At 37.2% G+C, this 13,799-nt stretch overlaps 1 protein-coding gene across 2 annotated transcripts in view; it reads right to left on the bottom strand.

Annotated features, from left to right (window-relative positions):
* UNC13C (unc-13 homolog C) overlaps positions 1-13,799 on the bottom strand; it is a 169,243-nt gene that overhangs the window by 36,038 nt on the left and 119,406 nt on the right. For both annotated transcript variants that reach the window (XM_077185387.1, XM_054642193.2), the window contains one exon: positions 13,246-13,331. In XM_077185387.1, coding sequence (XP_077041502.1) covers positions 13,246-13,331 — 86 coding nt within the window. The remainder of the gene's footprint in view (positions 1-13,245; positions 13,332-13,799) is intronic.

The following is a 13,799-nucleotide window of genomic DNA, read 5'->3' as shown; positions in this document are numbered from 1 at the left end:
AGGCATCCACAAGTTTTGGGCAGAATAATCATAACTTTACTGCTCACAGCTTCCTAAAATCTCCACAGATCTCGTCTGTTTGAGATGTCATGTCACTTGCACATTCTTCCTTCCCTAAGCAAAAGAGTAATTTCTTTTCCCAGCTCCCTTAAAAAATGACCTAGTACAGGTGCTCAGCAGGAATGATGTTCTTGTGTAAATATTAGGTATTAAAGATATAGCAGTTTCAAACCTCCTTTTTGCTCCTTACTTCTGCTTGCTTTTCAACACAGCATTATACAAATCATATATTTGGATGGGAACCTAATTTTCTGTAACAGCAGGAGCATCCCATCCTCTGTCATACACTTGAATGTAGCATTGGATTGTCTGTCAGTGAAAATGCACTGTGAATGACACATTCTGTGTTTTCAGATCTAGCCAGTTACATTAGAAGGAAATGTTTAGTTTTATTATTATGCCAGATCAGCACTCCAGTAGCACACCATGCCATCCAACAAGTGTTTCAAATGTATTTTATTATGCAGTGAGTTACTAAGTTTTGTGCAAATCGGCTTATGAAGTGCCCCTGTGGGCTTTTATTGCCTTTTTAGCATTGCAGTAGCATTTTCACCTTCACTGCCTTTCCATCACACTCAAGAAAAATCACTAAATCAGTTTCTGTCTAAATATTGCATTTATTCATTTTCATGCTACTTGAGAGTACTACAAACTCTCCCCAGCACAGTATCATTGTTACTAGCATTAAACAGAAGCACAGAGAGAAAGATGTTGCCTTCTGTCCTGGTTCTGAGGAATCTTTTTTTTTACGGTAGCAGGTTTTTCACAAACTAGTACAGGAAGCTAGATTTTTGCTCTATAAAAGGTATTCTTACAAGGTAGACCAGCCTTTTACTGACAAAAATTATGTTTTTTGTATGAAATTCACTGCATATCTGTTGCTGAAGTCATTGTTAAAAATCTGTCCTAGATTGCATCCCAAAAGAATGGAATTTCTGAAATGAATACCATTTTTTTTCATTTAATCTTTTAATAAATGGATTGTTAGATTGCACAATGTAACTTGAAAATGTTTGCTATAGTATCACAAACCAAAGAAATGCTTATTTCAATTTTAGAAATGAGCTACTGCCACTAATGGGCAAACTTGCTCAGGAGGGTGCAACTTACACATACCATTCACTAGTATTTTCTTTTTAAGGTTAAGATTTATAATGCATTAAAAATGAGCACAAAAGTAATTCAGGACTAACTGAACTTTTTTTCTGCAGGCTTTTATGCCTTGTAGAGAATATTTGAAGTCTCCAAGGATATTATTTCTAGTTACATATAAGTGAAAAATGCATCCAGAATCCCTGACATTAATGTATGAGAACATCAGCTGTTCTCTTTCAACAATGTCTGACCTATTTTATCGTATTTCTAAGTCAACATTTCTTATCTCAAAGACTACATACAAATACATACTATGTGAGCCTTCTGTCAAGTTTTGAAAATTTTCTACAAATCTATTTTCTATAATCAGCAAACACTTCACAGAACCTATGAGGTCAATAGTATCCATGCATTTTACCTCTTCAGTTCATATAAACCAAAGAATGGAGCAAACAGGTGCCCAGATGAGTCAGCAGTGACAGTTTTAACTGGGTAATAGATGGGTTTATCCATGGCAACCATGGATTTTGGTTGCAAAGTGCAGCAACATCACTGTAGGTGTTCTGAATTTAGATTAGGACCAATAGATTGCTTCCCTAATTTCTGAACATCTTGCACAAGCTAATGTAAATGTGAGCACGGGATAGTTGGATACATTTAGGAAACCTGTGTTGATTTTCCTGGAGGGAAAGCTAGTGCCATGTTTCCCTATACAGAGATACCCATTTTGGGCTTTCTGGAAGACAGATGTAGTAGCTGCACAATATAACTTTTTTTGAAAAACTCCAGCCTTGCTTTGCAAAACTATTATCCTACAGAGTCAGTCTGGAACTAAACCTGCCAGTTGTGTGCAAATGTGCTCTCTGGAGAAATGATGGCATAAATACCTGACCATTCTCATAACTTATTCTAGGTAAGGAAATCTCCAGTATAGCAAACCTAATGCTGATAATGTCTTTTATTTCGTGCTGCTCCTTTTCTGCCACTTTCCTTGTAGTGCAGCATATTTTTATAAGCACCTACTCATCAAATAAGTTTCATAAAGAGGTCATGTTCAGTTCCCATGATGGCATATTGCATATCACTGTGTCATGCATCAAGGAAAAAATACTGATAAGAGTCTTGTAAACTGTAACACCTGTAAATTTAGTTGTGTGTATGGGGCACTTCAGCTACTTTTGGGAATTGCAGATCCAGCAAGTGTAGTTTTTTACATTGTTGATACCACTTGGGGTGGGGGAGGATATCTCCTCAGGGGTGATGCTGTAATGCACATGTGCTTCCACAGCAGGCACTGTAACTGCAGCCACACTGAAAACTGAATGGAATTGTTCCATCTCACTGCTACAAACCACAGAGATGGGAACCCCCTTAAGGAGACCTCCAGTAAGCAACAGCACTGAAGGAAAAGAGAGAAAATCTGCTCCAATGTTATTTGTATACTCAAGAATGAAGAGAGATTGTTTTTAAAAGCTATTACAGGGAATGCATAAATATATGGAAAAGAACTTGGTGTGTAATGCAATCAGCACAGCCCTGGTGATGCTGTATCTGGCACATAATTTAATTGCAGGCAGCAATTTTAGAGAAAAATTTATAAAGAAACATAATAGGAAGGACTATAATCCAAGGTACTTTCCTCACAGGCCCTGACCAAACAACAGTACTGTGGAATCATGCTTGAGTTTTTGTTCATTTTTCCAGCAATTGCTGAAGAAAGCTGAGAAAATTTTCTTAAAACTACAAATAAAAGTCATAATGATGAGTCACTAAGCAGAAATATCTACATGACACTAAGGACAATATAATTTAATAAACTGGAATAGAATATTGTTCACTACAGAATCCTTTTTTCTTTTTAACCTTGAGGTAATAACATCACTCTGAGTTTCCATGTAACTTTTGATATGTATTAGTTGCTAAAAAAGGAAAAAAGGGTAATCTAAAAACCTTCATAAAAGATGAACATGTTAAATATTCAGATAATCAAATTGATATTTTGTTCAACTCTGATTTTCCTTATTTGGGTACAAGAACTCAGAGCAATTTTTTTTCTACAGCAGTTTCCAAGCCAATATTTTTGTAAAAACATATAGTTAAGCTGCTTGAAAGATTCTAATAATATGGTTTTAAAGTATATTTCAAATCTTTATGAACAAGAACTTCAAGGAAATTAGTCTGTAAAATTTAATAAATTGACTACATACACATAAATAGATTTTTCTAAAAAAACCAAACTTGTACAGTTTTCAGGTTTTATAAATAATGTTTCAGAGATTAATAACTACTATAAAGAATATCTATGTGTAGCATATTAATTTCATCACATCCAGCTTGTTTGACTGACATACATTTTACTGCTCTACAGTTTATTAAACAGAAATGGTTGAGACTAAGCATATGGGATTTGTGTTTGGATTAGCTGCAAATTTTCCCATCAAAACTCAGCTGTTATTCTCAACCATTGTGACACAATTCCATATTTTTTGCAATAATTACCTACCAATCTTTCTAGAGACTGCCAGCTGCTATCTATTTCTTCCAGAACTGCTGTTTCAGAAAACCTCCTATTACCAATCTTGCAGTCATATAATTGGGAAGGGCAATTAGGAACACAAAACTGAGTACAGCTAGAGGAAGCAAAGCTCCAGTAAGGAATGATATGGATGGGGTATGCATTGGTATTCCTCCCTCTGAATCACTGTGGAAATGTTACACCAAATGATGCAACTCTGTTTTGGATAAAGGTAGAAGTTAATGTTCAATGCACCTGATCCCAGTGCAAATTCCCCACAATACAGGAGCAGTTGCTATGCCACAGCCTCTTTTATGCTTATAGTGCTCTAGATTTAATCTCTATACTGCTGAAAGAAACCTGAAGCCTCTGATTGTATGAATGTAACAGCACACAGGCCACAAATGGAGCAAAAATTTAACTCAAAGTTTGTCACTGATTTAGAAGAAAACATTACATTCCACTAGAATCTCATCCCAGGATTCTTGTACTTTGCTAAAGGCAATGGAAGTCACTGGGTATTAACTGAAATAGACAGTAGAACACAACAAATTGATAATTATGTATAATTTACATTAATTTTTATAATGTGAAATACTACTGACCTTTCTGAAAGGGCTCTTTGTGTCAAGATGAATATAATAAACCAAAACCTGAAAAACTTCTGTCATTACCTCCTTTTTCAATTCCATTTATCTCTAACCCCCCCCCCCCAATGCTCCTTTAAAAAATATATTGTATCTTTCAGAACAGACAATCTTTTCTCTGCATTTACTTGAAAATTTTCATCAAAATATGTTTGGACAGTTCACAAACATAATGAACTGCACCTGGAACATATCTGGGGGGTGATGAAGCTGTGCAAATGGGAAAATGAAGAAAAAAGAGACCAAGTACACTTATTAAGTGCAAGATGCATAAATTAAGAAAGGCATTGTAGATCTTCTTCAAAGATTTCCTTACTATGGAGTCACATTTCCTCCCTGGACAGAGGAACTACTGGAGAGGGTCCAGGGGAGGCCACAAAGATGATGAGGGGTCTGGAACATCTCTCTTATGAGGAGAGATTTAGGAGAGGAGCTGGGCCTGTTTAGTCTGGAGAAGAAAAGACTCAGGGGGGATCTCATTAATGCATATAAATATCTCAAGGAGGGTGCCAAGAGAAGGATGCCAGACTCTTTATGTTGGTGCCCAGTGACAGGAGGAGAAGCAATGGCCATAAAACACAAGTTTAATCTCTGCGTGAGGAAGAACTTTCCATTGAGGGTAGCAGAGCACTGGAACAGCTCCCAGGCAGGTCATGGAGCCTCCCTCTCTGGAGACATTCCAAACCCTCCTGGACACATTCCTGTTGTCACCTGCTCCAGGTGACCCTGCCTTGACAGAGGGGTCAGACTGGATGATCTCCACAGATGCTGGCCAACCCTGGCAATTCTGTGATTCTGTGACAGACATCAGGGAAGGCAGACAGGCTGTCATATTCTGAAAGGTGAGGAAGAATGTTCACTGTTCCTTTTTTGTCTTCTTGCCTGCAGTGGAAGCTGCTAATCAATCCCTGCCTTAATGCAGTGCACTGTAAAAGCTGATATGACATTGCCCTTTACATTCAAGGAGAAGCTCTCCGAGCAGGAGGCCGTGTGCTCAGTGCTCTGCTTTGTCTGACATTTCACAGCAGGTGCAGCAGAGCTCAGGGACACCTGCTTGGTGTCAGAAAAGGCAGAGATGTACAGAGATGGTTCCTTGGGAGAAGTCAATGTCTCATGGGAACTTCAAGGGCATCAAACACCAATGTCATATACTACTTAAGAGATGCAGGATGTATGAACCTTCTGCAAACTACCCTATCTTCGACTCTAAACATTGCATTTGCCATTTTTTACCCACTGTGTTATACTGCCTAAGTGTTTCAGATTACTTAGGCAAATTAACTTTGATATTTTATTAACATTAATCAGTTGATTTTTTTACTGCTTCTTTTTAGTCCTTATGACTTCTATTAGTCTCATCAATTAATTACTACTTCCAAAGACAAATACTTCCACAAAAGTTCCAGAAAAGTGGATGGGTTATCACCAAAAGGGCAATGCAAGATGTGCAGTTTGATTATGCATAAACTTTCTCTGTTTTGCTTGCTGACAAGAAAAGAAAAATGCCAGGAATACAAGTAAATGAATAAGATCAACCTCAGTATAAATTTCACCCTTCAATATTCTATCAGATTGAAATTTACATACCATGATACTAAATAGATAATATTCAAAGAATAAACATTTGGAGACAAAATTCTGTATTGAATACAAAAATAAATAAGCACTTACTTCCAGTGAGTGGAATAATCTGAACTGTGCTTTTTTACAGCTGATGGAATTCTTGCTTTGTATATTTATTGACCATGGAATGCATAAGGAAATGGAAGCTATAAATGAAGCAGAAGAAATAGTCCATCCTATCTGATATGATGATAATTAAAGTCCTAGTTCTGAAGAATATGACTGAAATGTCAAATACTTCGTACTGATATTTCAACATCTATTCAAAGTAATAAAAAAAGAAAGTAATGAAAGTAATAAAAGTAATGAAGTAATAAAAGAAGAAAAGTAATCCCAATATAGGAATCCAATTTATATTGATTAAGCTTTGATAAAACTCTAATATGTATAAAAATTGCAAAACAGAGAATATATGCCCCATCCTTGGAAGTGCTCAAGCCAGGTTGGATTGGGCCCTGAGCAACCTGGTTCAGTGGGTGGCATCTCTGCCCATGGCGTGGGGGTTGGAAGTGGATGATCTTTAAGGTCCCTTTGAACCCAAACCATTCCATGTTTTTGTGATTTGATAGTATAATGCTTGAATCTGGGATGGAAAACAGAATAAAGGTAACAAAGAGCACTTTAATAGCATTGGAACTTAACTATTGCATACTCAGCTTTGTATCTTAAATGTAATTTTTGTGATAGATTTCTTCAACCTACTTATTGCTTAATTTTAAAAAAAGTGTGTCTTTCCATAAAGATCTGATTCTGTGCCCTTTGCCTCATCACTAGTAGGCAAAGTGAGCATAAAACCTTATCAAACAGGCATGCTTGCATTTTACAAGCAATTAGTAAAATGAAGTACAAACCAGGAAGAATCCAACAGGAAGATAAATGCCAGGCTGCACTTAAATAATTACCTGTGCTCAATCTGGCTCTGCCTGCAAAGGCAAAACCAGAGAGGTGTTTTCTAATTCTCACCCAGCAAATTGCACTTAAGGCTTATTAAAAGATAATGTGGAAACAAGCAGTTTTAACAGATTTATCCTATTCTCCTGGGGGTGAAGCAGTATCAAATGTTTAGTTTAGAACTAATGCACTTGCTCATAAGAGGAAATTGACCCCAGATTCTATAGGAGAAAAAGACACAAATAAAACTCTATGGAAAAGTCCTGAAAGTAAAAGACTGAATCTTCAATCTAAGAAAACAGAGACTAGAACAGCTGCTGTGTGAGGAAAGCTTTAAAGCAGTGTCTTAGTAAAAATGGGCAAGATTAAAGATAGCACAAGTTGCTTGTTATTTTTGATTTTCTTTAACTCAAATATTGTATTCTAGTTGATAAAGAAATGTATTTCTTCTCCAGAAAGCTGCTATTAGTTACTGTTTCTCAATGAAGGAAGTCCAAAATACAAGGGGATTCATTATGTGATTAGCTCACAGAATGCAGGAAGAGGTGCAGCACCTACATTCCACTGCTGCAGTGTGAGAATTATGCAGCTCCACTCTGACAGAGATAAGGGGAAGAACCTCCTCAAGAAAACAAAAGGATAAAGATTTCCCCTAGCAGCAGATGCAGCACTGCACTAAACAATGCTGGTCCTTTAAGGGGACAAAGTCACATTTTTGCTTAAAGGTTTTGTTTGTTTGGGGTTTTTGTTTTATTTCCCCATAAAATTAGTCTTTTCTTAAAATTAGTCTTTTTCTTCCCCATAAAATTTGTCTGGCCATAACATTAGTCCAGACAAAAGATATAAGTCTAGCTTTTGTAAAAACATGAGATGGAATAAAGTGGTAATAAAAATAAATTTAGTGATAAAGAACTAAGGACAAGAAGAAAGAAGCAGCAAAACCCCAGTTCTTCTGGGTTAAGATATCTACAAACTCTGGAGGAGGTCTTGCCTGCCCCTGCTGCTGCAGGTGATATACAGCCCATTCAGCTGAACAGAACACTTCTCCCTTCAACTCACTCATTTATGGAAAAGGCAGGGCCATGTGAGCTATAAATAACCTGTAATTATTAATCAGTCATAACCTATCCAGCATGGTGGTACCAGTATAAGCTGACTAACAAAAAATTGCCTTTGTCACAATTAGGCAATGTTCAGGAAAAGTTTATATATATATTTTTTTACAATAAGTGATTACCTGGGTAAGAGCTAATAATAGTGTTTAAGAGCAAGAGTAATAATCATTGGTTAGAAAAAGAATAAATAGGAACACAGCTATCATTATTAAATATATAGGACAACATACACTGCTATTATTGAGTGACAAGTTTAAGACTGAAAAATGAAGACAGGCATTCACTGATGCATTAAATTTTTTCCAGTAAATCTGGCACCATGAATACACTTACAGTCAGACATAGAGAAACTTGAACTAAGATTACTGTAGACTTGTACTGTGGAACTGCTCATTGTTCTGATGGTGGTTCAATGTGTAAAATCCAAGAAATTGGTTAGAGAACAAGGAAATTATAGATATAACAGTCCCAATTGCAAGGTTGTGCCGCACCAGAGATCTCTGAGGTAGTTCCAAGCAAGATGATACAGTATTACAGCACAATATGAAGAAGTATTAACTCAGCCCCTGGGAGCAGTTTTGTCCATTTCATCTGTCTTAATTACTGGGTCTAACAAACACCAACAGAATAGTGCCATTTGGCATGGCTGTGGTGCTTTTTGGGCAAGCCTGGAGAGCTCTGCTTTGCCCTCAACAGGTGGATTGTCATACTTAGGAAGCTCAGCCCCTCAGGATGTACAGAGTGTACCTGCTGTTACCAACATCCTTGTCTGTTATGGTGAGTAAAGAACATTTCTAACTCCCCTCTTCCTCTAATCACAGCAACATGCTATCTTATCTGCCAAAGGAAGGTTTAACTCCAGCTGTAATCCCCTTGACTTTGCCTTCACAGACTCTCTGAGTGGCCATAGAGGACTCTTAATTCCTCAGGTGTCTGAAAAGATAAGCACGGAATACATTTGTTGAAAGGTGCCAATGCAGAAATGAGATTGACTAAAATAAAAAGGTTTTATATTTTGATGGTGATGACATACTGTATTCTTGTGGATGCTGCCTTCTTGTCCTTTACAAAACCTCAGTCTCATCTTCCCTCACCCTCTGTAGCCTCCCTCTAAACCAAGACTATATTCCATCTTAAGGAGAACTTCGTAAATTGTAAATTTAGAGTGAAAATAGACTTGAAATCTGCCACCAAATGGTATGACCTTTCTCTGGGCATACCATTCTCTGGCATTAGCCTTTTTGGATTTTTTTCTATGCTGTCTCTGTGCTCAGCATCAACTCCTGGACCTGCCTCTTCTCTATCAAATCACTTCATCAGTTTCTGTCATGGATGAAGTATCTGTCAGAGAAACAGGAAAATAGTATCTTCTTAGGCACTGAAGACAACAGCAAACTTAAAAGCAAACTTACATTAAATGCATAAAATGGTGGAATGACTATCTCCTTTTCCTATTTTTATAAGGCCTTTAGAATCTTAGCTGTGCAGGATGGAGACTGTTGCTGTTATTTACACAGCAGCCATCTAATTTCTCGCCTAATTCTGGTCTTGACTTCTGGCCACAACCAGAATTAGATTATCATAATAACAGCAATTAGGATGTTCTCTTTCTAAAAGACTGGATAGTTTCAGACATTTGATCTGACCTATTCAAAAGTTAGAGATCTGAAAGATCTGAAAAAAGAAATTTCTGAGGACAAAAAATTAAAAAAAGATACTTTGCAAGTGCATGTTTAATTTCAGCTTATTACTCTCTCATCATCTTTTAACCTTTGCATCTTCATACTTGTAAAGGAAAAGATTTCTTACCATATGAAGTGAGTAACAAATCATATGCACTGTTGGTTAAACTCTCTCTCTGTTCTCATTTTTTTTCAGCATAAATATGGAATAATTGGGAGATCAGAGAGAACAAAAACATTACCATCCTATAAGATACATGTTTGTGTAAACTAAATGCCAAACAACAATCTATAATGTATCATGCAAACCACTGATGCTGCATGGACAGCCTGCAAAGAAGAAAAACACCCCAAAGAGACCAAATCTAATGAAGACAACTCTCAAAGAGAAACATGTGACTTTTCATACAAAATCTACATGTGAAAATAATCCATTAGACCAGAAAAAAGAAATATAACTAGTGTGAACTCAATTTGTTCAAGTTTGCATAAAACTTTTAACACTATCCAAAGGCTAAACATTTTAATTAACTTCAATTGGAAGAAAATCTAGAATGGAATTATGAACTCAATACCAGATTTTAGTACAGTTTTGTTTCCAAGGCATGTCAGCTTGGCACAGTGTAGCCCTGATCTTGGCAGCTGGGCTGACTGAACTGTGCTTTGGAATGGCCTTTCCTCCCTCACCAAAACCCAAGCTGTTCCCCCAGTGCCAGTTTAGTGCCTTGGTACTCTCAGAGACGTGGCTTTGCTCTTCCCTAGCCAAAGGCCTCTGCCATGGCAGCTCTCTCCCCTGACTTCTCCCTGCCGCAGCAGCAGCCTCCTCACTGGGGTGTACTCCCAGGACCAAGGGAGGAGAGAAGGCAGAAGGTGTGTGGTGCCAGCTGGTGCCCCTCGCTGGGCTGCTGGGCTGTTCTACAAGAGCAGGTGGGCAGAGGGCACTGCTGGAGAGCAGCAGATCTGCAGTGCACACACCCCCTGAGCAAATCCAGAAGGGATTCAGATGTACAGGGAGAGGAGAGAGCCTGAACAGCCATTCTGAACTGCACTCAAGAAAAAGGGAAAAAGAATGGAAAGTGGATGCTCCACTGTTTGCTGTCTTGTTATTTCCTGAATTTAAGCTGATGGGTGTGGCTGGATATATTTGTGAATACAGAAATGGGTAAAACCAGAAACAGGATCTTGGATGAGCTAATCCAATCTTTTTTATCACATGAGCAATCCTTTTGCAAACAATGCTGGACCAGTTCATTGCTTCTTGATTGGATGCAGAAAGGAATCAACTTTGTAGCACAAAAGATGCTGCTTCAGGAGATTGATACTAAATTAGAGTAGGGAAAGATTGCAATCACAGCCCTGGACACTAGGTATGAACAGATGGTAGCCTATGTTAATAACTTGGAAGGCGAGAGTGGCATGGCAGAATGCAATGCATTTTAATGAACTCCATTAAAACCATGAGGACCAACTGTGAACATATTTAAGAGCTTGCTTCTAATCTTATAGAATCTGAAGAAAGAAATATTATTGCCCTCAACAACTGAGTGAAACCCCGTTTGCAGAATATCTATTGAAAGAATTCATAATTCAAATCCCAGCAAAGCTGGGTAGAGGATCAGTATACTGATCTATATTTTTTTACTAGATTTATTGATGTTCCTGCTTAGGAGTGAAATAATAGAAGGTGAAATTTTGTATATTTATAATAATTTATACTAATTTCCAAATAATAACTTAACTAATTTAATTTTCCTTTAATTATTATTTATATGCAGTAACTGTCTCACTAATGATTCTGGGAGCAGTTTAGAATTCCTAATGCCAACAATGGCATTTACTCTCCTCAGAAAGTCAGTATCCACAGCAACACAGAAATGAGACCACATTCAGGGACTGGTCTGGAACATAAAAAGTCAAATGCCTTCTACATTTCTCTCTGCAGAATAAGGATTAAAATTAAAATTTATTTAAAAATCCTGATTCAGTCCTAACATACACACTTTATATATTGTATAATTAAGTCTTTCTTATGAGCTTCTTGTTCTATTCTTTACAACCAAGAAACAAGCCACGATTTGTTCTGAAGCTGCCTTTAGAGTGATCAGTGTGCTCTAATGAACAAATAGAGTGAGTGATGTTTTGTGGATTATTTCTTTGCAGTGCAGAATGTTTATAGTTCAATGGCTAAAGCTCTGGGTGCTCATGTGGATTGATGTCCATGTGCAGAGTATAACTACACCCCCAAGGTCATGAAGTCATGGCAGTTGGTGACTATTAGAAATCCTCAGTAATCTGTGCTATCTGTAAGGGAATCACAACACTGAGTTACTGAACAGCAGTTTTCTGATAGCTGTTCCTGACTGACAGCCTCTCCAGATAGAAGATTCCCTGATGAAACCAGGATTATGCTCTAAGTGAAACCAGTGGCTTTCACTTGGTCTTCACATTTCTCAGCTCTTGGAAGCTTTTGCTTTCACTGATCACTCTTAAAGGATGATCTGCCTGGCATCCCTTCTCAAACTTGCACTTCTGATTCACTCTGACATGACTACAGAACAGCACTTTGAAACAATTGTTTGAACATCTCTTCTCCTACCCAGATCTAAGATGTCTCATGTCTTCTGTTGTTTTTGTACATATTTTCATTACCTTCCTTCCTTTCTGCTCTGCTTAGTAAGGAAGTTCCACATTCAAATAACACAATTAACAAAATAAAGTAACACAACAGCAGAGGAACAAAACAGTTCTTCCACCAATAGTCATTCTAGCCACTCATCTCTTCAATTATGATAATGAAAATCTGCCATGTCATCAAAGCACCACTGCACTGATATTATCCCATTACACATTCTGGAGAGAATAATATAGAAGTGTATCTTCAAATATTTGGGGTTTTTAATACTTTATGCCTGTTGAATTGCATTGTTTTTAAAATTCAACCTCATATGTCTTTTCTCACCCTTTTTAGACTTACTCTGTAGTTAGTAGCAGACTTGACTAAAGACAATGCCAGTTTCATGCAGGTATCTTTACTTGGTTTGCTGCCATAACCATATTTTATTGTGTGTTTGAAGCCATTAGTTGGAGACAATCTGCTATATAGCAAAACCCCATATATTTTAACAATGGTTAACCACAATATCTTAAGAGATAAAATGAAACTGCGTTTGATTCTGCTGGAACTAGAATGAATACATCCTGCCTTTTGAACACAAAAAGATTTAATTATAAGTGTGTGCTTCCTCCATAATTTCATTCCACAAATGTTCCTATGGGCAAGTTAGCAATTTTCAGCTAGTGAGAAAAATCAGAATACCTACAGTGCTCTCTAGCAAACACATGTGGGTCTCTTTGGACACTGAAGGTTTTTATCAGATCTAAGAAGCAGCATTTCAAGTCACAATTCTTTTGTGCTCTTCTTTCACAGATAACTTCATTTATTCACAGTGAAATGATTTGATTCCTTGTAACCCTTCTTTTTCACTAACTTACAAACGTCTTAAACAAGTACACCAGAAAACTCTAATCACACACAGAAATCTGACGCCAGGTATCACTTGCAGTGGAAATCAGTCTTGCTGAACTTACTAGAGTAATTAATAGTTTGTTCTAATTACCTTCCAGAGCATATTTCATGTCCTGGGCAAACAGAGTCCACATGATTTCAGCACTGATTTTTCCCATGTTCAGCTCTTGAGGGAACCTGCAATCAATCACATTACATCAGTTCACCTGCTGCTAGGAATGATGCTTACAGCTGCACAACAAAAAGGCAAATATTTCCACAAAATAATTCCCCTAGTATGCACTTACTGTATCTTATGTTTTGTAACAATTATATAAGCCATCCAACCTTCAAATAAAAACTTCCCTCATATGACATTTTAAATCAAGAAAAATTCATCTATTTTGCAGATGATTCCTCAACTTTAGTTAAATCAGATGGCTTATGAAGAACATGAAACAGTTGGCTCAGATGTTTAGCAGCCACAGCTTTTCCTTAATTCCCTTTTGACACTGGAAAAGAGTGAAGCTGTCTGTGAAGCTATATTGGTTTATATACTCACAGAATCCATTCACTGAAGACTTCCACCTTGATGAATGGATAAAATAACAAAGACTATAGTATAACAAGCAGTGAAATGCAGATTTAGATTCAACATTTTAGATT

This window comes from Agelaius phoeniceus, chromosome 13, assembly GCF_051311805.1.
Source record: "Agelaius phoeniceus isolate bAgePho1 chromosome 13, bAgePho1.hap1, whole genome shotgun sequence".
Classification (NCBI taxonomy): domain Eukaryota; kingdom Metazoa; phylum Chordata; class Aves; order Passeriformes; family Icteridae; genus Agelaius; species Agelaius phoeniceus.
This window is presented reverse-complemented; position numbering and strand designations above follow the sequence as displayed.